This window comes from Vombatus ursinus, unplaced genomic scaffold, assembly GCF_900497805.2.
Source record: "Vombatus ursinus unplaced genomic scaffold, bare-nosed wombat genome assembly UNPS02015129.1, whole genome shotgun sequence".
In the NCBI taxonomy this organism is placed as follows: domain Eukaryota; kingdom Metazoa; phylum Chordata; class Mammalia; order Diprotodontia; family Vombatidae; genus Vombatus; species Vombatus ursinus.
The window spans coordinates 1,759,811-1,786,342 of record NW_020954907.1 but is presented as its reverse complement, the minus strand read 5'-3'; the positions used below and the strand labels follow the sequence as shown (position 1 = coordinate 1,786,342).

The 26,532-nt window shown below is 39.2% G+C and overlaps 1 protein-coding gene across 3 annotated transcripts in view; it reads left to right on the top strand.

Moving 5' to 3' along the window:
• Nucleotides 1-26,532, top strand: part of ZFAND4 (zinc finger AN1-type containing 4) — a 54,672-nt gene that overhangs the window by 4,913 nt on the left and 23,227 nt on the right. For all 3 annotated transcript variants that reach the window (XR_003567724.1, XM_027846318.1, XM_027846319.1), the window contains 4 exons: nucleotides 4,911-5,211; nucleotides 13,974-14,049; nucleotides 15,205-15,272; nucleotides 19,256-19,442. Coding sequence is in view for 2 of the 3 variants with exons in the window: in XM_027846318.1 (XP_027702119.1) it covers nucleotides 4,950-5,211; nucleotides 13,974-14,049; nucleotides 15,205-15,272; nucleotides 19,256-19,442 (593 nt within the window). In the remaining variant the exon portion in view is untranslated. The remainder of the gene's footprint in view (nucleotides 1-4,910; nucleotides 5,212-13,973; nucleotides 14,050-15,204; nucleotides 15,273-19,255; nucleotides 19,443-26,532) is intronic.

Genomic DNA, 26,532 nt, shown 5'->3' with positions numbered 1-26,532 from the left:
TTGGGATTATTTAGGCCCAGGGCTTCTCCCTCCCCTTTCCTTATTTTATGTTTTGTTCAGCTGTTACAGTCGTCTCAGTCCTCAAGTGAGTATGATCGGTCCCTCTAGATTTGCTAGGAAGAGAAATCTGGAGACCAAGACAGTTGGGTAATCATTAGTTTCTTGCTGCTGCACACTACCCAGGCTAGGGGAGGTCTGCCTGTTACACTCATCTGTCCTGACCTCCAGCAGAATCTCCTGTTAGACATTCTTTCCATAACCCTCTCAAAGCCCATGATGAATGCAGGGACTCACAGCCAAGTTGTTGCCATGCATCATGGATAGCTCAGAGTACTTGGATGTCAAGCCACCCTAGGGATCAAGTCACCAGGTAATCGTTAAGGAGGAAGCTGGTAACTTGAGCCACATCTTCTTTCTTTAAGAAGTTTTTTTAAGTTCAAGTTTAGGTAAAGAAAGCTTTTCACTTTCTTTATGCAGTTTTTAATTGCTAAGTCATGCATTATTACCTGGATAGGAGGAAGCTGGTTATATACACTCAGACTTTCTGCGTAAATCTAACCAGCTACTTTTCACTGAATTTTCTATCCACCAACCCCCAAACCTTCCCAACAAATGCTTCTGTCAGAAGGCACAAAGGATAAACAGCAAACCTGAGTTGTTTATTTCAGGTAATTATCTGAAACCTGGGAGTTGCTTCAGCATGGCATCTGCTTGGTGCAGCACGGCCTGCAGAATGCAGACACCCCTTGGGAGGCTTGTTTTTCCTCAGCTTGCCTTCTACATTGCCGCTCCCTTCCCTTGTCCTTTGTGTCTGCGCCCCCTTTTACTCACCACTTTATGCATCTTCCTTATGAACCTTCATCTTTAGTGCTGCACATGGGAGCATTCCCAGGCACTTTTGCATTTCTTTCGCTGCTCTGCCTCTTTTTCTTCTTGACCCTCCTTCTGTTCTTCCAACCCCTGCCCATCTGGTATGTGTTTTCACTACCATCGAGTCAGTGTAACCAGCCTTGATTTAGTGCCCACCACGTGCACAACATTAAGCTGAGTATTGAGGGGGTCACAGAGAAGTGTGAGAAGCAAGGCCATCAAGAGCAGATGAAATAAATACATGCATAAACAACTGGAATACTTGCTTAGGAAGGACAAAAAGTATACTAATGGCCCTGAGTAATACATCTTTGAATCAGACTCAGGTAGATATTTAGTAATAGGGAGATGGATTAAAGAAGCAAGTTTCATGGTGATGATGGCAGGACATCTCTGAAAACCCCATCATTTTGTTTCTTTAAAGGGTCCTCTCCCTCTCCCCCCCCCCATTTGGTTGATCAGAAGTCGGGTTGCATATCTTTTAATAGCACAAAAAAAAAAAAACTTTGCCTAAAATAAAAATGAAATTGAAAGACCCGGCAAAACTCTACAGGCTCATACTGTAATTCCTAGACCAGAATCTAGCAGGACACAATCCACAGTGTTCCTATTTTCCTTGCTAAGTTATAGTCCTTAATAATACTTTTATAATGGTGCTGTGTCTACTTAATGAATTGGCATATTCTGAAAAGAAACAAATATACTTTGTGAACTAGTGAACATTTGAGTCATTGGGTACAGTCGATCCCATGTTCACAAGATTATTAAAACATCAAAGAAGCACACATCCATGGTAGAAATAACCCTAATGATATGATACTGATAGAGCAAGCGTTCTTAGGCTGGGCCTATGAACTTTTTTTTTCCTCAATATTTTGGTAACCATGATTCCATATGACTTTTTTTTTTTTTTTTGCTTTTTTGGTGAGGCAATTGGGGTTAAGTGATTTGCCCAGGGTCACACAGCTAGTAAATGTCAAGTGTCTGGGGCCGTCCATATAATTTTTTAAAGTAATCCTATGTATTTTATTGTATGCATTTTAAAGTACAGTAATATTCCCAGAAGAGGTCCGTGGGCTTCACCAGATTGCTAAAGGTGCCAAAGGTCCGTGATACAAAAAGAGGTTGAGAATCCTTGTGATAAAGGATGTTGGCATAGATTTAAACTTAGAGACGAATCTCACTAACCGTAATTCAGTTTGTCTGGACCACGGAGCATAAAGTAAGGAGTAAAATGAAAATGCTGGAGCAAAGTGGGGCCACATTGGAGGGCCTGTAGGACATCAACACAACTGTTCGTTCAGAAGATTGATATGGCAGTACTGTAGAGAGGATTGAACTGGGTGATCTCGTTGGCAGATTTCATTTTTTTGTATTTGTATCTTTAGTGTTTGGCACATCATAGGTGCTTAATTAATGCTCATTCATTAAAGACAGGTAGGTGTTGCAGTAGATAGAGTGCTGAGTCTAGAATCTGGAAGACCTGAGTTCAAATCCAGCCTCAGAGATTTCTTAGCTCTGTGACCCTGGGTAAGTCACTTAACTGCTGGCTGCCTCAGTTTCCTTAACGTAAAAAAGGGGATGATATCAATAGCACCTACCTCCCAAGGTTGTTGTGAGGATAAAATGAGATAATATTTGTAAAGCACTTAGCACAGTGTAGTAGTAGGCGGTTACTAAATGTTACCTTCTAGTCCTTCCTTCACTGTGTACATGTATTAGATTTTAGGCTCCTTAAGGGTAGGCATTTTTGTTTTAAATCTTTGTTTCTCCAGCACAGCATCTACCAGTGGTGTCTTGGATATAGTATGCTTTCAATAAATTGCTTCTAATTGAATTGAATTAAGAGCGAACTAGGATTTTGGCAGTAGGAAGGGAAAAGGAAGAAGTTTTCAAATGTGTAGTCAAAGACTTGGCTACTAGTGAGAATCGCAAGAGAGAGTTGACAGTCAATGAATCACAAAATATCCAGGTTGGCCATTTGATCCACCAGATAATTAAAAACCCTTTCTTTAACGTATCTAAGAAAGGGTCACCTGGCCTTTGCTTGAAGGCCTCAGTCAAGGGGCCTACTGCCTCTTGAGCAATCCTTCCTACTTTGGAGCCTGCTGGTGGCTCTCAAGGTAGCCCCTCCTTTGAAGCATTTCCTCACATCCAGCCTTATTTTCTTCATTGAACCTTCTTTCATGCTCCTAGTTCCGCCCTCGGAAGTCAGAAAGAATAGATCTAATCCTCCTACACATCAGCCCTCAAATATTTGAAGACAGCTACCATGTTCTCCATCAAGCCTTCTCTTATCCAGGTTAAACATGCTCCATTTCTTTAATGGATCCTCCTATGACAGGGGTGGGAAACCTTTGTCCTCTAGGTCCTCAAGTGCCAGTCAAAGGGCCACACTTGAGGACCTGGAGGGCCTCTTGTGGCCTCATGGTCACAGGTTCCCCACCCCTGTCCTATGGTATATACTCTGTTCCTTTCTCTTGTGCTTCCTGAAATGTGATGTCAGGAACAGAACACAGGGTGACTGAAGCTGACTGCAGAGAGTGGTTTTGGCACAGGATTCAGAAAGCCAGAGGAGGAGCCCATTTTAAGGGAAAATGTTGACTTTGAACATTCATTTAGTAATATGGCGGAAGTTGTACCTCCCCTTAATGCTGCTGCCTGTGCTTGGGATTAGGTACTCTCCATGACCTCTTTTCTGCATTCTTGTCAGTGGACTGATACCTCTTAGTTCTTGACATACATAAGTACTTGTCCTTTATTATTTCATTGGTTGAAGCTCCCTCATCCTGGCTGCTTTAGTACGGCCTAGGTTCTCTGTTTGGACCACTGCTCTTCTCCCTCTGGACCCATTTCATTGGTGAGTTCTTCCATTCCTGGATTTTTTCTTGCTAATTAGAGATTACAGATGTCTTTGGTGTCCTTCCTTTTCTGTGGCAGATTACTGGTTGTGGTCATTGTATGTAGAATTTAACATCCTGCCAAAAAGTCAAGCTTAAAGCAGTGTGGTAACAATAGGTCTTCCCCTTCCTAGTTCCTGAGGAAAGGGGCTTAAGGGTTTTAGAGCTGGGACATTCTCATTTTACAGATGTAGAAATAGGCTCAGCAAGGTTAGTGACCTGCCAGAGTTCGCAAAGGTCCTAATAGTAGGACCAGGATTCAGATGCAGTTGTTCTGACTCCAAATCCTGCACTCTTCCCACTAGATCCTTTTTTTCCCCTTGATATTGCTTGAATTTTATAGAATTCAACTCAAGAAGCATTTAGTAAGTACCTGCTTTTTGTAAGGTGCTGACAATACAAAAACAAAAATGAAAGCTTCCCGACCCTCAGAGATTCCGGAGGAATCATTGAATCAGGATCAAAAACCTTAAAGCTGGAAGAGACCTCAGGTCCAGTCTAGTCCTGCTCTTTCATTTTACAGATGAGGAAACTGCAGCTGTGAAGAGACTTACAAAGGTCTCAGAGCCATTGTCTTGATTCCTGTCTTTTGACCTGAAAACCCAGTGTTCTCTCCCTTGCATTGTGCTAATTCCAGTGTCCCTCTGTGCCCCCCAAATCCTGATCATGGATTTTGAGAACCTTGTTGGCTTCCTTAAACTCCAGCCCCCTCAGTTTTGGATTAAAAAAAAGCCATCCGATTTGTGAACATTTAGCTTAGAAATGACTTGGGCACATAAATAACCTGTACCCCCAGTGCCTCTCCCTCTCCTCCTGCTGCTGTGGCAGTCATTCCCCTTCTGCCACAGCCCTAGCTAGCTGTCTGACTTCCCAGGGTTCTCACCCATTCTTTGAGCCTCTCTGTAGCTCTCTCTCTGCCTCCTGTCCACAGTATCCAGAGAAACCAGGGCTCCTATTCTTGCATAGTTCTGGAAACCAGCCTACTCATCATTTCTGCAGGAAGGTTCATTCTGAATGTAAAGTGGTACAGCCAGTGGGTTTAGGGGTGTCTAAAAAGTGAGTGTAAGCCGCAGGCTCAGGAGTTCTGGAAGGAGGGGCTTGGCTTGAGATAGGACTGATACCATTATTCTTATGTTTTAGGTGCAGCACTCAAAACATGACCAACAAGATACATAGCCAATGTTCAGAGCTAATTTGGCTAGAACTGGAATACAATTGTCTACAGCATATCCACAAGGAATCGGGAAAGTCAATCTAATGGCTAACAAGAAAGAACCTCCGTTCTTTAATGAAGATAACGTAGGACCATTTTACTACAAGCTTCCTTTCTACGAGACTATGGAGCTCTTCATTGAGACATTGACGGGGACATGCTTTGAGTTGAGGGTTTCACCTTTTGAAACTGTCATCTCTGTGAAAGCTAAAATTCAAAGATTAGAAGGTAGTTGTATTCTTAATTCTTATTACTGAGAGTGATGGAAATTCATTTCATGCCATCAATGTAGGTTAATGCTTTTGACGTGTAATGTGGTAGCTGGATGGGGTAGAGGAGTATTCCAGAGGGGAGGCTCCTTCTACCAACACAGGTCAGCAGATTTTCTGTAGTGGCAGAGTTGCCTGGAGTCCTGAGAGGTTACATGCCTTGCCCAGGGTCTCAGGGACACAACTTGGACCCGGGTGTTTCTTGCTGCAAGGCCATTCTGTCCTCTCTGCCTTTCATCTCTGAAATTACCCCATAATAAAGAATTTATTTCCTCATCTTATTACCCCATAATAAATATCTTGGTTTTGATTTTTTTTAAAATGTATTGCTTTGACACCCAGTTCAGTTGTTGGGTCATTTTTAATGCGGGTATGTTGTGGCTTTCTGAAACTTTTTGCCAATATTCTGTTGCCATTTACAACTGCTGATTTTTACATTTTTTGTAAAAAAATGGTACAGTCATTAGGCCCTGACTTTCTCTTCTCCCTCCCTCTGCCCCCAATTTCTAGCTTTTGTATATGCCTTTTAAGTTCCTGAAACATTTCTCCGGACTCTACATACTACTGAAAAGGACATAAGAATCCATGTTTTTTCCATCAGATTAAATGGTATCAGCTTCATCAGTGGCCTCCTTGGCTCTCTCCTTCAATGTGTGTGCAGCTGGCTGTGCTCCACAGTGGAGGAGTAATGGAGTCTCCGTCCAGCTGTTAGAGGTCAGGGGCTCACAGGGAAGGAACTTCAGTCACCTTTTCCCATGAGAACTCTGACACCTGAGCAGAGAAAGGTAGAGGGAATCTGGGCTTCCTCTAGGCAATAGAATCTGTTGCTAGTTGCAACATGACAAACTTTCTTTTTTGTTTGTTTAGCTATCAAGATCTAATGACATAATTCTATAATAATCCTATTTTGCTTTTAGCCTGTGATGAACTTAATGGTCTAGGTGATCAAGCTACATGTAATCTTCTCCGGAGGTAGTATTTTTTTAGAAATTTTTCTTGAATCCACACTTGTAAACTCACAGCTAGGTTTAGAGGATTCAGAATTGGAAGATATGTCCTTCAAGATTCAGCTTACATTGGGACAGCTAGGTGGCAAAGTGGATAGATCACCAGTCCTAGAGTCAGGAGGACCTGAGTTCAGATCTGGCCTCTGACACTTGCTAGTTGTGTGACCCTGGGCAAGTCACTTAGTCTTGATTACCTTCAAAAAGTAAAGAGGAAAAAAAAGATTCCACTTACATTTTACTTTCTGCTTTTCCTTTTCCTTGCCTCCACTTTACCCCATATACATATCTTGTATGTATGTACATAGTTGTGTGCATGTTTTCTCTCCCATTTCTTCCCCCATTTGCTAAGCCCCTTGAGGGCAGGGACTGTGTATATGCCTTTCTTTGTGTTCCCAATGATTGCCACAGTGTCTGGTTTGTAGCAAGCCCTTAATTAACTCTTGTTGACTGTGGGAAAGCCATTTGTACTACTTGTCTCCACTTCCTCTCCTCTTATGCTCTTTTTAACTCTCTGAGACTGTGCTTTCAAACTTACCATTGATCTCTTAATTGCCTTTTCTAAGTCTTCATCTGTCTTGTCCTCCAAAGCATTTGATGCTATTGATCACCTAACCTGGATCCCCTCTCCTCTCCGGTTTTTATGACAGTATTCTCTCCTGGTTCTACCTATCAGACCACTCCTTCTCAGTGTCCTTTTCTAGATCTTCATTTATGTGACACCCACTCACCATGGGAGTGCCCCAGCATGCTGTCCTGGGTTCTCTTCTCTTTAGTCCGTACCATCTGATCTGGTGATTTCATCAGCTCCCTTGCTTTCACTTATCTGTGCACGTAATTAACAGAGATACTGATTCAGCCCCTAGACTCTCTCCTGTGTTCCAGTACCACATCATTTGCTGCCTTTTAGAATCTGGAATTTTATGTCCCTTAGACAGCTCAAGCTCACATGTTCAGAGTGGATAGAAGTCATTGTCTTTCCCTCCAAACCCACCCTTTCCTGAACTCTTCTTATTGTTGAGGACACTTCCATCCTCTCAGTCACCCAGGTTTACAGTATCAGAGTCATCCTCAACTCCTGACTCTAATTCATTCCCACATATAATAATAGCTAGCATTTATATAGTGTTTTAAGGTTTGCAAAGTACTTCACAGATATCTCATTTTATCCTCACAGCTACCCTGGGAGGCAAGTACTATTATTATCCCTGTTTTACAGATGAAGAATCTGAATCTGACCGAGGTTAAATGCCAGATCTTGTCATGTCTACCTACTCTAGCTCTCTTATGTCTCCCCTTCATTTACACAGACAGTTCAGGCCCTCTTCACCTCTTGCTTAGACTGTTGCCATAGGCTTCTAATTCCTTTCCCTGCCTCATGTCTCTTCCTAATCCAGTCCATTAATAAATGATTGTTTCCTTTCTTCCTTCTGTCCTTTCTATCCTTCCTCCATTTATCCATCCATCCGTCTTCCATCACCTGCTAAAATTCTTTTTCTAAAGTACAGGTCTAACCATACCACAGTAAATTCTGTGGTTTCCTCTTGTTTCTAGGGTCAACCATAAAATCCTCTATCTTGCACTTAAATCTCTTAGTAACGTGGCCCTTTCCTACCTTTCTAGTCTCCTTACATTTTACTCCTCTTCGTGAGCTCGGCAGTCTAGGCCGGTGTCCTGTTCCTCACACACAGTGCTTCATCCCCCATCTCTTTGCCTTCGCTTGGAATGCTCTCCCTTCTCACTTCTGCCTCTTGGTTCTCCTGACTTTTCCTTCAAGACTCACCTCTGATCCCACTTTCTTCAGGGACAGTTAGGTGGCCCAGTGGATAGAGCACTGTCCCTAGAGTCAAGAATTCCTGAATTCCAGTCCTGCCTCAGATATTTGTGAGCTATGTGACTCTGGCCCAGTCACTTAATTTCCATTTGCCTCAGTTTTCTTAATTATAAAATGGTAATTAAAAAATAGCACCTACCTCCCCCCAGGGCTGTTGTGAGGATCATATGAAATTATATTCATAAAGTGCTTAGCACAGTGTCTGGCACATGGAAAGCACTATATAAATGTTAGTTATTATTATTAAATGAGATAATATTTGTGAAGCTCTTAGCTTAATAAATGCTTGTTTCCTTCCTTTTCTAGTACCGCAGCTGCTATTGCTTTCTGTTCTTGAGATTATCTTCCATCTTCTCACTGTGTGTCTTGTACATAACCAGTCGAATGTGAGCCCCTTGAGGACAGGAGCTGTTTGCCTTTCTTTGTTTTTCCAGTACCCAGCACAGTGCCTGGCATACCGTGAACATTTAATAAATCCCTGTTGACTTACTAACTATGCTTGTGCCTCATAGAAGTAGAAACAGACCAGTTTACAAGATAAATTACATGTAAACAAAGTGTGGCTTACAATCATCAGACAGCTATACATATAACTCTGGGGGACTTTGTAAATGTGAGACCAGGTTTGTTTGAGTATACAGAAACTCCACACAACAAACTTTCAAAGCAACTGGCAGATTTACTAATTGGCCTCATCTCCATTGTTCAGGCAATATGGCTAATGGGCTGTCATCTCCAGCTCACTTTGTTCATGGGCATTTGTCCTGGGCTACCCTATTCCCTACTCCATTGTTCACAGTGGCCCTGTACCTGCTAGATAATGCTCACTCCCTCCATTTCTCACCCCCCCCCCCCTCCCCCCCCCAGATATGGCATGGTCAAGGACAGTAGAAATTATGTTGGGGCCATTTTTAGTGCTGGTATGATGAGGAAGATGCAGTGATGCATGGAAAAGGAGAAGGGTTAACAGGTACTTCACATCATTCATGCCTCTGAATTGTTGAAGGACTTCTCTTGCCTCATCGTTTCTGGGGCTGTTGATGAGGACAGCAGTGGTATGAACAGTTCTCTAGCTGACGAAGGCTTTGGGTGTCATTTGGGATTAGAGAACTAGTCAGTACTTGACCAGGCTTACTACTCACACGAACCTGTGTGTGGCAAGTTAACATTCTTATTTCTTGTCTAGCCCAACCCCGCCCCTCTCTTCTAAACTCTTGGACCCTAAACTTTGTCTGTGCTTCTCATCAGCCCCCCTCTTGGATCTTCTTATAATACCTGGTTTTGACCCTTATTCCATCCCTGATTTCACTGCCCTCAGTTTGGTCCTTACTAACTAATCATCTAGTCAACCAGTTTTTGGTATTCATATTTTGCCCTCTGTCCCTGAACTAATGTGTACATGGAATATTAAATCCCTATCCTGCTTCCAATGCTGAAAAGAGTTCAGATTGAACCCTGGACCTTCATCTCCTGTGGTAATTTTTATCTGACCTTGATGGATTTGGAATAGGTGACCTTGAAGGCCCTTTCCTGCCCTATCATCCCATGAACTATATTGCTACTGAACCCCTTTATAATTAATGTAACACATTATATCTTCTTTATTTTCTTCCAACCAGTTTTATAGCTGTGGAAGCTGTTAGGAAACACCCACTGAAGTTCTTATTTTCAAAATATCAAATTATTTGATCATTTTTAGATGAAGTACCGAGGTCTCTTTTTGGTTTCATGTGTGATGGATTTAGTGTGTGCAGTTATATTTCTCTGGGTTAATTCTATATAGCTGTGAGTGGGGAATTAATTTCTATTTAGGATTTTGGGGAAAGCTAATGAGAGTATTCTGTGACCTTCATGGGTGAGGAGATTTTAAAGGACCTGTGATGTGAAAGGCCACTAGTGTGTTGTACAGCCGGGGGCTCCAAAGTGGGGTGCAGGCAGAAAGTACTGGAACTTGGATGTCTATTTTTTATTTAAAAATAACAGAATCAAGCTCTCCTAACATCGAGCAAATGTTCTGTTACTGGCACATGCACACATGTGATACAGTCATGGGTCACATATAATATGGAAGGTTACCTGACAGAAGACTAGCAGGGAGTTCCACAGGGCAGGGGGCCCTCCTTCATTCACTTTTAACTTTTTGTATTGTCTTGTAGTTTACATGTTCCTGATTAAACAGATTCTGTCACATAGGTTCAGCTAAGCTAAACCTTGTAAGACAGAGTAGTTCACAGCCTCCTTGCTGTCCCTCAAACAAGACTCTCCATCTGTGGGCTCCAGGTATTTTCTCTGACTGCTCACCATGTCTAGAATGTGTCCCCTACCCCACCCCTCTACCCCCATCTCTGCCCTCTGGCTTCCCTGTCTTCCTGCAAGACCCAGCTGAAATCTCACCTTCTATGGGCAGCTTTTCTTATCTTTCTTAATACTAGTCCTTCCCTCTGTCGACTGTTTCCAATTCTATCCTGTCAGTGGCTTGTTTGTACAAAGTTGTTTGTGTGTTGTTTCCTCCATTAAACTGTGAGCTCTTTGGGGGCCTTTCTTTGTATCCCCAGCACTTAACACAGTACTTGGTACATAATAGGTGCTTAATAAATGTTTATCAACTGATTAAAAATGCCAATAATGCAAACATAAGAAATCAACAAAGGCAGGGCTGACCGATATTCTATTCCTAATGCAATTATAAGATAAAAATCTATGATCTAATTAGAGCTGAGAAGTCAAAACTATCTAGAATATTTCTTGAAATACTGATTTACATCCAATATGTCTAGTGATAAATCTCACCCTACTCTATGTTGTGTTATTAGATATTAATTAGTGATAGTATAAAGCCAAAATTATCAGGGCATCCAAAAAATAAGCTTTTGTTGCCAACGATGGTATACGACTATCACATTTGTACACTTTCACAAGTTTGAAACAGAATCCTTTGACCATCATTATAAAAATTTTCCAAATTTCAAGGAGTTTTGAACCCATTTGGTAAAAAATATAAACACGTAATGTCTTGCAGTTAGTTTTCAAGAATAATGGGTTGTCATAAAGGAAAATGGAAATTTACCAGTCACATTTCAATAAAAACCTTTGCATAATCTGTGGATGGTATTGAGAAATGAGTGTTATTATTTAGTAATTAAATTTAGCCAGAAATACAGTTCTCCCTTGTGGAGCTATGTGTCTTTTGGCAGAGTATCTTTTTCAATATGATGGCCATTAAAATCATGAATTGAAATAGAATGAGCCTAGCCCCTTCCCTTTAAATTACTGTTTCACACAGTATTCGGCCAGAATTTTTTAAAATAATCAAACTGATCAAATTGCTCTCACTAAAATATCATTTAGTAATAGTAATAATTCTGAGAGCAAAAAGGTGTTTTGTACCATTAATAAACAGAATACTTTTTGAAACTTATTTCATCTTTATCTCAGCCTTTTAAAATTTTTGTGTGTGTTTTATAATGAACATGACAATATATTGTAAATTTAGTATATTGTACAATTAATGAATATGTTTACATACATTGAGGGTGTTCAAACTTTTTTACTGTTAGGGGATTTTGATCAAAAAAGTTTGGAGACCATTGGCATGTAGAATGAGGACCTGCCTCAGAGTTGGTATAATTCAGCTAAACAAGCGTCAAGCATGGAGTATGTGCCAGGCACCATACCAAGCTCATCCCCCATCCCCAGTGATCTTAGTTTACTGGAAGGAAACAACAAGTGCATGGAAAATTAAATACGAAATGTATATAGCATAATGTAGTGGAGGAAAGCTGATCAGTACAGGCTTCTTATGGGAAGCAGGCAGCACGTGAGCTGTACCAAAATGACGAGGGCCACGGCAAGGCAGAGGCCAGGAGCACGTGCATTCCAGGCCAGATCATGGCACAGAGCTGGGTGATAGAGTCTCCTCTGTGAGGAACAGTAAAGAAGACCAATTAGGGGTGGGGGACTGATGTGCTGAAAATCTGAAGAGAGAGTCTGGAACCAGACTGTGAAGGGCTTTAAAAGCCAAACCAAGGACTTTGTATCATATCCTCCAACAGAGAGTGACGTGATCAGACCTCTCCTGTAGGGATCTCAGCAGGGTAGTTGTGTAGAGGATGGATTGGAGAAGAGAGGGACCAGATGCAGAGAAAATGAATTAGGAAGTCACAGAAGTAGTTTAGGCCAGAGATGCTGGAGGGCCTGGCCTAGGGTTGTGGCAGTGTGAATGGGGAGAAAATGACAAATGGGAAGTATTATGGACTTGGCAACTAATTAGATGTGAAAGGAGAAGAAAGATCATTCCCTTTTCTTTATTATACTTGTATAATGGTTTTCACATGGTTTTACAAACTTATCAGTTGCTAAACTTATTTCCTTATTTGTAAAAAAAAAAAAAATGAAGATAATATCTGCACTATCCTCACAGAATCAGGCATTTTTGAGGAAGAAGATCTTCATGTGCCATTGAGTTTTAACTCATTGTGAAAAGTAATTCCCCCTATAACTTAATCAACCTGCTCACTAGTGTTCATTCAGGCCATGCTTGAAGACCTCGAAGGAGAGGGAAACCCCCGTGTCCAGGGACAACCCATTTCATAGCCTGTGTCAGGTCCTGTTTCTGATATATACGGGCTTGTAACTGTGAGCAAGTGTCTCGGTGAGCTGGGCGGCTGTGTTCAGACTGGCATAAATGTTGCAGAACCATTGATGATCTGCTTTGTGATTTCTTGACACCAGTGAAATCATAGGTCTGAACAAAAAAAAAGTATTAAAAATGCTAACACATTGGTTCCAGTTCAACTGATCAGGTACTCGGTGGGTAATTCATATGCCTTTTATCCATTGTCTATTTCCCCAGATAATAAATGTGTAAGTAATAAGAAATGAATTTTTCTTTGCTAATAAACTGATTTTAATTCTTCATAATTTTGGGGGTTAGAGTTAGAAACACAATGGAACTTTACACAGAATTTAATTTAGCAAACAGTGGATTACATCTTAGATTTTCTTATAACTTACCTATCCAGTAATCTTACAGCTGATAAGTAGAACTCAAAGCAATATAGTCCTGTATAAGGTAGTCCCATAGACCCTAAATACTGAGACTTAAACCAAGTGAACTATTAGGCTGATTCAAGTTGAAGTTTGAGAATATTTTAACAGTATTTTTCCTATTAAATGATTTCACAAAATACTAGTTAACTTTGTGCACCTTTGAACCAAACAAAATTTTGATGTAGAACAAAAAGACAAAAACAAAAAAAAAAACAATATAATACTACCCCTACTTATCCAGAGGTTAGAGTTCCCATAATTCTCAAATGTCTGGAACGTAATCTCAAAATCTTTAAATAAGCCAAAAAGGTCTCTCTGAGTAGCTGAAATAGTTAAATCCAGGGTAAATCATAGGAGTAGAAAAATTCTGAACTTGGAGTCAGGAAACCTGGTTTTGAGTCCCCCCAACTAGTCTTAGTAACTCATGTGCCCTTGAGTAGCAGGTCATGAATCTTTTTGAGCCAGCTTAGTCATCTGTGAAGTACAGAGCAGACTACATCTACTACTTATCCCCCAGGATTGTCTTGAGGAAAATGCTTTATACACTGTGAAGCAGGATACAGATACATTTGTTGTTGTGGGACAGATGAGAGAACCTTTTGGCTTTCTTTACACATGGTTTTAAGGTTGGCAGTCTAGTTTTTCAGAAAGGGGCGAGGGAGTGTTGCCATAATACCTCATGTGAAAGAGGTAGGCAGTGTGAAAATAAAGAAAATACAAAGAGTTGTTTAAAATGTTGTCTATAGATAATGCTATAAATAAAATTGCTTTTTATCCTGTTTTGGAAATGGCACTGAATTATTTTTAACCCATTGTGGTTTTTCTCCTTTTAAGGCATTCCTATCTGTCAGCAACATTTAATTTGGAATAACATGGAGCTCGAAGATGATTATTGCTTGAATGATTACAAGTAAGTACATGTTTTTTAAAAATTCTGATGGTATTGAAAAGTAATCACACTGACGCTAGTTTGTTTTTTGTTTCTACTGCTTTAATAATGCTCCCCTTTCCTGCCCCCCACATTTTTGCACCTTTTGCACAATTCCTCTAGGCATCAAATCCAGATTTCTCACCCTAAGGTTCAAGTCCCTTTCTTGAGATACATCTCCTTTTATTCCTGTGTTCAGTTTGCATTTCACTTTTTTAAAAATAGTATTTTATTTCTTCCAGTTACATGTAAAGATAATTTTTAACATTTTTTTTTTTAAATTTGAGTTCTAAGTTTCCCCCTGACCATAAAAAAGGTAAGCAATTTGATATGGGTTATATATGTTGCAATCATTTGCATTTCACTTTTGTAAAACTATTTAGCCACTCTTTTTGCCAGCTTATCCTACCTTTATTAACCATGCATTCCCTCTAAATTTCTTTATCTGTAGAATAAGGGGATTGGAGTGGGTTGTGTATGAGGTCTCTTGTACCTCTAAATCTGTGATCCTTTTATTTTCTAGAAATTTGTCTGTAATGATTTCTTGCCCACAAATAGCCAAATTATTTCCCTTTTGTTGTAGTCAAAAGATAATTCCGTAAAACCTGTCAGTCTTCAGCATTTAATGCTGTTTCAAAGAAAAGACTCCCATTGGCTTTCTCCTTGCCGAAGCACTAACAATTGTTAAATAATACACATACTTAAAAGTGTGCATAGCATAATGGCTCTCAGTGTCAGTAAGATTGGGGGTCAGGTCCTGTCTCTTACATATGCTGGCTGTGACCCTGGCTACATCCCCCAACCTTTCAGTCACCCAGCCTACTTTCCAGTACCCTTAAGTTGCAGAACTGATACTGACTAACTTGCATTGATTGAAGAAGCTTCCTTATCAGGAGTTGCTATGCCACATGAAATCCCTGGTCCAGCGCAAATAAATACAAAAGACTTACAAAAATCATATTTGAGTTTTGATGTTCAAGCAGTTGGATACATAGCCTCTTCTTTTTCTACCTTGAAACATATTAGTTCAAATTTCTTGACGATAGATTCTGTGTCCAGCCAGCCAGCATAATATTATGTGTATTTTTGAGCTCTAAATACACTTTGGTGATGTGTTCTTATGTTTTTTATCCACAGCATTTCAGAAGGTTGTACCTTAAAACTGGTGTTAGCTATGCGCGGTGGACCAATAAATACTAGAAGAGGTAGGCACATAAAGTAAAACAATTTGAATATGAATTTTAAAAAATGTTTATTTTCACAGACTTTCCGCTTGGACGTGATCTGAATCTTTTTTGTTTAATTAATTAATTTATTTTTAGTGATCTGAGAGTCTTTCTAGTATAACCTGCACATGAGCAAGATTCCCTGGAGTCACATTCCGCCAGTGACCATTCATTCCTTGAGAAGTTCTTCATGAAGAATTCTAGTAAGGGGGAGCCCCGGGGGGAGCCCCCTGACTCCCAAGGAGTCTCACCCCACCCCACTTTGGGCATGACACTTGAATCTGCCTCTTTGTGTCTTCCACCTCTGAGGTCAAACAGAACAAGTCTCATTCCCCTTTCATATGACAGACCCTTGACTGTAACAGGGAAGTTAGAAAAATTGGAAGTTGCAGGGAGGAGAGAAAATCAGTTGTGTTTTAGACAAGCTGAGTTGAAGTTATACATGGTGCATCTCGTTCACGATACCTAATAAGAGGTTAGAGAGGTAAGACGGAAGTCAGGAAAGAGGTTATATGCAATTTTCCAGTGTGTATACACATATATGTATGTCTGTATGTATGTACGTGTATATGCATATTTATGTCATACATACATACAAATAGCAGCTAGGGTTGAGTTACTGGGCTTGGCATCAGAAAGACCTGAGTTCTAACATCTTCAGACATTTTCTTGTTGTGTGACTCTGGGTCAGTCACTTAACTTTTGTTTCCCTCAGTTTCCTCATCTGTAAAATGGAGATAATAATAGTAGCAGCTACTTTCCGGGGTCATTGTCAGGATCAAATGAGATCATAATTGTAAAGTGATTGGCACAGTGTAGGTACTTAATAAATGTTTGCTTCCTATATATCTTGTTTCTAGGTAGTTGTTTGCATTTTGTCTCCCCTCATGAATGTATAAGCTGCTTGAGATCATCTTTTTGCCTTTGACTGGTTTTTGTCTTTTTTGTATTCATAGCACTTAGCACAATGCCTGACACATAGTAAGCACTTAATAAATGCTTGTTGACTTGACTTGTTGACTTATCATCTCTTGCCTTCAATTTCCTTATCTTTAAAATGAGGGATTTTACTAGTTGACTTCTACAGTTCCTTCTAGCTCTAAATCTCTTACCCTGTAAACATGTTCTGAATTATTATCCTGTATTAACGTAAGAACAGAAAGTACTTTTTGAAACATCAAACTTTTATGCATATTCCCTACAGCTTCCTGTGACTTAATTAAGGATAGGTGTTTCAGCAAGCAGTTAGAGATTATTCATATGGAATATTTTTTGTGATTCTGAGTAAAAACTTGAATCTCCCACATAAACTGAATCAGAGCTTAATCCAGCCATACTTCAGTGTAAATCTGGCTGAGTGTAAAAGTTGTACATAGATACAAGAATTCTCCTTGATAAGCACTGAATCTTAGTACCAGTAAAAGATTACAGTTAAGAAATACCATTTTTAGTCTTGAATTCATCTTTGGTTTGAGTACACATGTGTTTCTATTCTTTGAATTCTGCTTATGGTTAAAATAATTCTCTGTCATTTCACTCATTATCTTAAAGAGTTTTCTTAAACAATTTTCATTTTAATCATCTGTGTCTGTCCCACCCAAATAAAAACCACCCTTGTAACAAATAAAAATATTTTTGCATTAAAGCAGTAAATGGATTTATGGGATACATACCAACTCAGAAATCCATGTAGTATCTTTAAAAGATAATTCTCTCTTCAATTACTGTACATTTGAAAGATTGCAACCAGAAGTCCATCCTGTTGGTTAATGGTGATGTTATCTATAGATGATGCTGAACCTAAACACTTGAATTTATTAAAACAATTATTTTATCTGTCAAGGTTTATTTGTTGTGTGAATATTGTATTTGATGGGGTTTTTCGGCACATGGGCCCCTTCAGAGAGTTGGACAAGGAGTCTCAAAATGGATATGCTCATATCTTTTTTCTTATTTTTTGGTTAGGTTTGGGTTTTTTGGAGACAATTGGGGTTAAATGACTTTCCCAGGGTCACACAGCTGTTAAGTGTCTGAGGTTGGCTTTGAACTCAAGTCCTCCTGACTTCAGGTCTGGTGCTCTATTGACTGCACCACCTATCTGCCCCTGTTTGCTTATTTAAAGAATTTAAAATAAAAGGATTTTTATTATTAGATTTTTCAGAGTATAAAATCTTCTTGCCAAAATTTGATTTATATATATATATATATAGACTACCGGGTAGAGCTACATATAAATTAGGCTTATGACAATAACTGTTATCCATGGTCCTAGAAGCCTGTGAGGGTTGCTGTCCAAGTGCTAGGAATTCAACATACCTATAATGTCCACATAGCTCCTTTAATGTTGCCTATGTGATCAGTCTCAGCCCTGTGTAGCCTTCTGTAAGGATTTCATCAGCATTGCAAATCTTACTAGCATGGCTTCCAGATAGAAGAACCTTCCAAGAGGATGATAATAGCTAGCAAAGATACATTACAAATGAGTTCTCAAAGGGATCATATGTGCAGGAAATCATAGTACCCCCCCATTGACTAACCAGAATTTATTCAACCTTGCATGCATGAATCCTTACTTATCCTGTGCCATGTTGAGAAGCTCTGTGCCTTTTGAGGTTTTTGTGCTATTGCTATATTGCAATATATGAATCCATTTGTCTTCTGTCTTTATTAAGGCTGGGGAAGCAGTTTCTAAGGAGGCCAGTAGTGCCAAGCAGCAGTATGTTAATTAATCCCTGCCCTCATGCATGAGAATTAGACTTCTGATGTTAGAATTAGAGTAATCCCCAGGAAAAGGAATAGAGCACACAGCAGCATCTTTGGAAATTGTATTGATTCTTTTGAAATGAAATCAAAACCACCCAGGTGAAATTTAGTCATTGAACACTTTCTGCTGCACCATGAGAGTCAGAGTTACAACACTGGTCCTTTTGCTGCATGATGCACAAAATATCCATGGTAGTAATGTGCTTTGGGGGATCATCTTTCCAAGATCCTCACATAAAATCCCAAACCCTAGAATTTTAAGCTGGAAGGCCTTTAGACTATAAACAAAAGCTCTCCTCAGTTCTACTGCAAATCTAGCTTTTAGGTTATAGAATTCATAGAAATAATCTTTTATAAGACTTGGGGAGGGCAGTACAGCCTATGACTTCTCTTAACCAGTTTGAAACCTCCAATGGCTGAACACCTTGGGAACAGATTCCCTTTGTTTTGCTCTGGTGTTGAGAGAATCTTTAAGACTGCCCTACACCAAAAGCAATCCAATAAACATCGCTTTGTACAACTACAACTTGTGGTAGCCTCCATCCCCTTCCTGCAACCCCTCCCCAGCCAATGTCTGTTTTGCCTCATGCATCCAAAGACCTTATATTCACTATTTACTAGGACATTGGATACTCTCTGAAAATACTTTGAAGAACTAGGATATTAACTAATTATTACATTTCAGCTTCATTTGTATTAAACAGGACCCTAATATGATTAATACATCTTCTCATTTGTATCACTTTCTGCCAGGCTGTCTAAGAAAGTAAGCCAAGGTTGTGGATTCATTGCTTCTTTTAATTCCATATATCTGCACCCTAGCATAATGTACAGGGTGTGTTACTTGTTGCTTTTTACAGTGACAGAGAAGGGGCAAGATGATTATTAAAATTATCATCTGTACTGACCTATCAGGCACTCTGTAATAAATAGACCTGCACTGACATAATGAAACTTGTGTGTGAAGATGCTACAATGGAACCTGAGAACTAGAAATTATAACTTTATGTTTCTAATTATGAAACGTAGAGGATATTATATTAAGGTCCCAAATGCCATAAACTTGCTTAGAGATATGTAGTAAGTACAAGAAGTCATTATTTCAATAGATCTTCTTATCAGGTCCTGTGAGTATATTGAGATGCTTTAAACCAAAGATAAATTGAGAGCCTGTTTATCATTCTTTTTTCCCCTTGTAGTTCCAGTGGAAGACCCTCTTAGGGAAATGGCTGAATACACGGACTCCAGTCGTGATGAGGTCTGGGAGAAGTCCTCATGCAACAAACAAGTCACCTTTTTGGTGTACCGAGAAGGAGATCAGTTGAATTTCTTCCGTGTAGTAGATAGGGGATATGGCACTTTAACACCATTATCTGAATCCTTAAGGTAAAATGGGCTTGGATCCCTCTGCCTGCTTCAGAAAGGGGAAAGTTAATAGAACACTAAATATATGATAAATCTTTTAAAGTTACTGAAATTTGTCCAGATAATTTCATTATATGAATAGATATTTTTGTTTGCTTTTGCCCAAGGGATAAAATTGCTTAAGAAATTCTAGACATACTGTCAGCTTGTTAATTCACATTATATTAATGTTGGTGCTGGCCTCTTTAATCTGAAGGTTTATAGTGGGCTCTTTGAAAGGTGCTTGAAAACCTAACCTGGAAATTTCTTTATTAAGTTTGATTCCCCTTCTTCTACCCCCTTAGAAAAACTATGAAAAGGTTGCATTTTTAAATAATTCAGATATGTTTTGGATCAGAGCATGTTACACTGGCGTGTAATTATTCAGTAAAAGCTAAATTCAGCATACTTCACAAAGAAAGAATTTCCTTTTCACTGGTCTTATAAAGGGGCTCTGTTATGATCATCATTTATTAAGTGCCCAGTAAATACTCAGTGACCAGTTGATTTCTATAACAAAAAAACCTTCACTACCCAGAAGAGGTAAGACATTTGTAGGAGAACGATATTATGGAAAGAGGGTTAGTGTTGGAGTTAGAGTGCTGGCTTCAAGTCCCAGCCTTAACACTTTCCCATGTGATCAAAAGAAAATTAATTAACCTTTTGTGCCTCTGTTTCCTTAACCATAAAGTAGAATCAATAATACACTGCCTTCCTTAAAGGATTGTTGTAAAGAAAGTTCTTTGGAAAACAGAATTGTGAGAAGTTATTATCTTGGTCAGATGTTAAGGTAAAATAAACTCTCTGGTTCATAGGGTTGAGAGTTAGAGTGGCCCTTCAGGATCATCTGCTCCAAGCTTTTATAGATGCATCCCTTGACAAGGCTCAGAGGGATGACGTTTGCCCAAGGTTATCCATCTATTATTTGGAAGAACCAGAATTCCGAGGATAAAACCTTGTAGTTTCAAACCTAATTGCTGAAGCCTTTCCAAAATTAGTATATGTTAATTCCTCAGCAATTCCAGTATGTGGAACATAATTGAATTTTTCTTTGATGATTTGAGGACCTTGTGTTTCTGGGTTATAAATATGAACATTAGTTATCTTCATGGTGTGTGTAAGTGTAAAAGAAGCTGGGGTGAATGTTCTGGCCACAGGATGTACAAGAAGTACATGTAACAATGTAGAAAGCAATATGTTAGACAATGGAAAAGATATATTTTCCCAGGTCGCTAAAAAATGAAATAGACTGTAAATACACAGAAGGACATGAAGAAGGTGCTCTGAGAGTTACTAGGAGGCAGAGATTGATTCCAGTTAGGGTGGCCAGAGAAGATGTCATGGAGAGGATGACATTTGAGTTCAGCCTTGAAGGATAGATAAAATTGTTTCAGGAGGGAGAAAATCTGGATGTAAGAAAAGTATAAGCAAAAGTTCAAAGATGGGAGCTTACAAAATGTATTTGTTGAGGGAGTCACAAGTAGGCTATTTTGGTCAAAAGGACGTAAGAGTGTGTGCATAAAGGCTGGAAGTGTGAGATCTATAGGAACTCTGATGCCAAGCTAATGAATCTTGACTTTTGTTCATGTAGCCTTGTGGGGAATGGTTGAAGAGTTTTGAGGAAATGAAATGGCATGGTCAGGCTTGGATATTAGCCAGAGCTGTTCTGACAGTAGTGTGTAGGATGGCTTAGAAAGACAAAGTCTTCATGACAGGGACTGTTGCATTAGTGCAAGGTGAGAAGTAATGAGGAAGTTACTGTTTTGTTTTGTTTTGTTTTGTTTTTTTCCAAGTAAGTCCTGGATATGAGCTTATTTTCTTACCATTTCCCTCCTTAGCCTGAAACTGGAGTTTTCTTCTTGGCATCATTTTGTTTCTCAAAGCTTTCCTCTCCTTCCTTACTCTTCCCAATTAAAATGCCCAAGTGGGTTGAAAGCATGTCAGTTGCTGCATTGACAGGACAAGGGTTGAATAAGCAGCAAGGCTATGGGGACAGGCTGCAAACCACTTGCAGAGCCTGATCGTTCTCACAGGACACTTGGCAGGCCCTTTGTCTGCAGGGAACCAACGTCACATGAGAAGGAGAGAGCACCTGCACCTCTTTATGTAGTCTGTGCAGTGTGACGGTGACTGTGGCGGTTTGGATCTATGTTGGCTCATGTGGACATCTTGACTTGGGCACTGGCACGGCTTTGGCCATGTGCTGATGGAAATGTGCTGTTGTTGGAAATAAGACCATATGTTGTTGGTGCACTTAGCCTAGGGATGTCACAAGGCTAGTGGTGAACTAGAAAGCTTATTACCTAAAGGCTTTTGAAAATAATTGTGACTAGATTTACTAAACTACTTTGTGTTGAATAAATTCTGTCTGTTTAAATGTCAGCCTCCCATCATGAGTCTTACTCAATTTCCATGAAAGCATGGAAATGATCTTCAAATAAGTCTTTAAAAGCCACAGCAGCAAAGTAACAAGCTCTGATCTGCAGCCTGATCAGACACAGCAGGTTCTACGTGGATGCCCAGCCATCTCCTGTTTGTACTCTATGGCTCAGTAATTGTCCATAGCCACTCGCTAAGGCACTGAAGGCTTGAAAGCTGCATCTCCTTGGAGCGAGCAACTCCATCAGGAAAGTCCCAAAGGTTTTCAAATATTGACATTTCTTAAAATTGCTATTTGCCCTAAAACACTAATGTAAAGTACTGTATTCAGCCTAAAATGGATAATAATTTTGTTAAATTATAGCTGTTTATCACTTTAAAGGAAATTTCACTATGACCTCATAATGAAACTTAGTGGTGAATCCTGTTTTGGATAAAGATTCATCTACTTTGAATAGCCAGTTTTTTCTCTTGTGGAAATAATTGAATTTTAATATTTAAAATTTTTTGTATGTGTTTTCTAATCACCAGTAAGCATTTATCAAGTTTCTGCTATATCAAAGTCACTTTACAAAAGGATTCACCATGATTCCTTGAAACTGAGCCCTCCTGATACACATTAGAATTATTTGATTGACAGAACTTAAATTTACACCATGAGGCCTGTAGCCAGAGGGCCAAATTGGGATTGCCACCTATTTTTGTATGGCCTTGAGCTAATGATGTTTTTTTTTTTACATTTTTAAATACAATAAAACTTTATTTTAAAATATAAAAGTCATTCTTAGCTCAAAGTAGGCAGTAGCTGTATTTACCCCAGGCCATGGGTAGCTAACCCCTGATTTACACAGGTCATATAAATTAAGTCTACCTGTAATCATTAGACTCTTAGTCACCTACGGGTTTTCTTTGTATAACTTCCTTCAGGAAGACATATTCTTGCTATACTTAGGATAGTGGGGATCATGTGTGAATGTGAATGCCATCATAGCTACCTGGTCACAGCACAACTTGCTGCTTGGAGTAGGAAAGATGTGTCATTCTCACCCAGTGCCCATTGACTTCTTTGTGTTTACAAGATGACTTCCCAGAAATGCTGCAGTCCCGTGGAGGTTGTGGCCCTAATCTCTAATATGCATCCTTTGGCCTTTTTGAAATTAGCACAGATTAAAGAGCTGCAAGGGGCCTTAGAAGTCATGTGATTCAGTATCTTAATTCTGTAGATAAGGCAGAATGATGCCCAGAATTAAGAGACTTACTCAAGGGGCAGAGCCCAGAGGCAGGATTTGAGGCCAGGCCTGAATATATGCCCAGCAAGTGCTCTGTGCTGCCCTTGGTATCTCAGGTATTACCAAGTGGAGACGACAGTGTCTGTCATCTGGGTCATTTTATTGCAATTCATGCGGATTGCATTTTATTACAAATAACAGCCAGGGGGCATAACTGTTTTCCACAAACAGAGGCTGCTATCTCCAGGATCAGATTCTGAGGCTTTTCTCTGCTTTGATCTTTTTCTGAAGCTATAGGATCTTAGTCGAACAGAACTTCAGCTGTGGGTGGTCAGCCTAGAACATAGATGTTTGTGTCAAAGTCAGCTCAACGAGCTATTTGTTAAATTTTCATTGGGAGCATTTATACCTCAGAAATCAGCAAATTCTGTAAATCCAAGCTTGATTTGATGTTTTGTTGATTGTTTGAACTTAGGAAAATAATGGAGAAAATATTTATAATGCAAATTAAGCTTAAAAATATGTTCAGGGCACTTTTTTCCCCGAGGAGAGCCAATTGTTAAATATTTGCCAGGGCACCTCTGGACATAGATGTCCACAGGCATGATTTGGCCATATTTTCTCATGACAGAGTACCAATAGTAGTAACATCCTTTCCTCTTCACACAACTTCCTGTGAAGACAACATAATGAGGCTCTACTATCTGGTCATATACCTTACAGGGTGCCAGGGCCATTTTGTTAGTGACAATACCAGCCATGATCATGACATCTGACTAGCATAGACTGGCCCAGAAAAAGTGGTTCACTACCAGAATTGGTTGGTGTTGTATTGGGGAACTGCCATATGCATCAGTTTCTCAGAACAACAATGCAACCCAAAGGTCATGAGCCCCAGGGAACTCCATCGGGCCTATGTCATCTAGTCTGATTATTAAATACTCCTTCTTGCTGCTTGGAAGTGAGAAAGATTTGGGAAAGATTATTTGCATTCTTCTTTTCCACTAGGACAGAGCTGCTAGTTTCTGTAGCTGGATTCTAATGGAACAGTTGCACCTAAACAGGGATGTCACTGTTTTCTGTTCTCATAATTGAACTTACCTTTAATCTTTATCTGATCATTTTACAGAAGTTACCCATTCACCCCAAGGAGTTTTTCCTTGTATTATCTTCCTAGAAAGAAGTATTAAAGATAAGACAGGAGAGAAATATTTGTTGATAGCTTTAAACTTGCTCATGCACTCAATGTGTGTTTTGTGTTATAGTTATTTATGAACATGTCTTGTCTTCCTACTAAATTGTGAGCTCTTAAGGGCTGGGACCGCGTATAATTTAATTTGTGTGTCTTCCCCTAATGACCAGAACAGTGCTTTGCCCGTGGTAGGAGTTTAATAAATGTTTGATGAATAAAAGAATCTATGTTCCTGGGTTAACAGAGCTATTCATCTGCTTCTAAACGAGCTCTTCTACCCTGAAGATCTAATGGTTTTCCTATTTGCTATCATTAGATATGAAATAAAATCAAATATATATTTGCAAATAATATTCCTACAGTTTGCCTTTATAAATATGTAGTTCATACCAGGTTTTAGACTAAGATTGTATTGTTGTTCCTTGAATTTTAATACTACTTGACCTTTTTTTCTTCTTTTCCCCCCTTCTTTCATTTATAAGAATTGACCCAGATCCACAGGATCAGAAGTACATAACAAAAAAGGGGAAAGACATAGAAGTAAGGGGAGTCAGAGAACCTTGGTTCAAATCCCTTTTCCTGCTACTCATTATTTGTGTGACCTTGACCGAGTCACTTAATCTGTTGGGGTTTTGATTTCCTCATCTGTAAAATGAAGTGTTTCGATTATGTAATCACAAAAGATTCTTTTATCTACAAAGTCTATGACTGTCTGAGCTGGCAGGAACATCTTAAAAAGTACTTTTTTATCTGGTCACAACCTAGAAAACATTCATGTTCTAGTCAAATGGGTGTTGGTGATTTTGCATTTCTTAGAAAAATCTGGAAGAACTAGATGCTTATTAAAAGGCAGCATGGTATTGTACAGGACCTCTGAATCCTACCTCTGATACTTATTGACTCTGTGCTGTAGGCAATTCACTAATTTTACTTCCTCATATTTATTCTAATGCATTGATTTTGAACTCTTAAGGTTCCTTCTGGCCTTAAATCTATGAATTTTGATCCTAAGAGATTAGTGATCTTTATTTTGCCACTTAACATGACTTTACATCACTTCACAAGATCTCTGTTTCTTCTTTCATTTAATTAAAATATTGAGCTAGATGCTCTTCATCTCTTCAGACTGAGAAATTTCTGTTATTCTGCTCTGCCTGATTAAGTTTGTATAAAATTTGTCCCAAATCAGTCACTTTTATTTTTCTGAGAAGGTACTTAATTAGCTGCATCAAAATGTTAATGATTTCATTACTTAAGTGGAGGGAGAAAAAAAATCCTAAGTTTCTTGGCCATAAGAACCGTGTTGAAAGACCATCTGACATAGTGAAAAGAAGGTCCTGTATGAAATAGTAGTGTTGCAAAACTTTCTGGGCCATGTAAATTTAATAATTAGATCTTTGCAGTTCATTGAGACTGTATGTCCTTTATTTCCATTCTTTTTGTCCTATTTTCAGATACAGGTTTTTTTAAAAATTAAGTTTGGTAGGCAGAAAAAAATTTCTTAGCATCTGATTATTTACCAGTGTGTCACAATAAACTAGCAACATTCCTCTATTTAAAAGAATTTTATGCTATTCACAACTGCTAAGGATCTCAGAAATCATGCTGTTTCCAAAAGAAGCAAATTTGTGGAAATGTTGCTAATATTCTGGCATACTGTAGAGTTTCGTGTTGGAGTGATGCAGTTTCCTTCTCCATATGCATCTATACAGTATATATCCCCATATCTCCTTTTCTAGGGGCAACAAAACAACCTGGATTTCATCAGCAAAGATGAAACTCTTAACAGATTTTGAACTTAAATACATACTTCTAAATGGTGATTAAAAACATCTCCTTTCTGACACCACAGAATGAATCTGAACTACATAGGGGAGAAAAAATCTTTCCCCAACCCCATTCCCAGATATAGCTGAAACTGAAATGAAGTACATGCTACAAGCCCTGTGCCTTTACTGAAATACACAAAAGTGACAAAGTGGAGGCTTAGAGACCAATGTCTAGTTCATCCTTGGTCAAGGCCATTTAGCCTGCAAGAGCGTTGCAATAGTTAAAGGGTACAGTACCAAATAAGCAGTAACAGCCATGATTCAGAAAACCATTCTAGTCAGAAAGAGCTGCTAAAATCACTTCCTTCAAAATTGAAAGCCATATCACCTCCACTCCCTGGAAGTGAGTGGTTCAACCATTTTGTGCCCCTTTCCTACCACTTCTACATTTGTACTGATAGGGCAGTCCTCTTTCCTTTCATCTTCTCTGGGAAATTAATGAA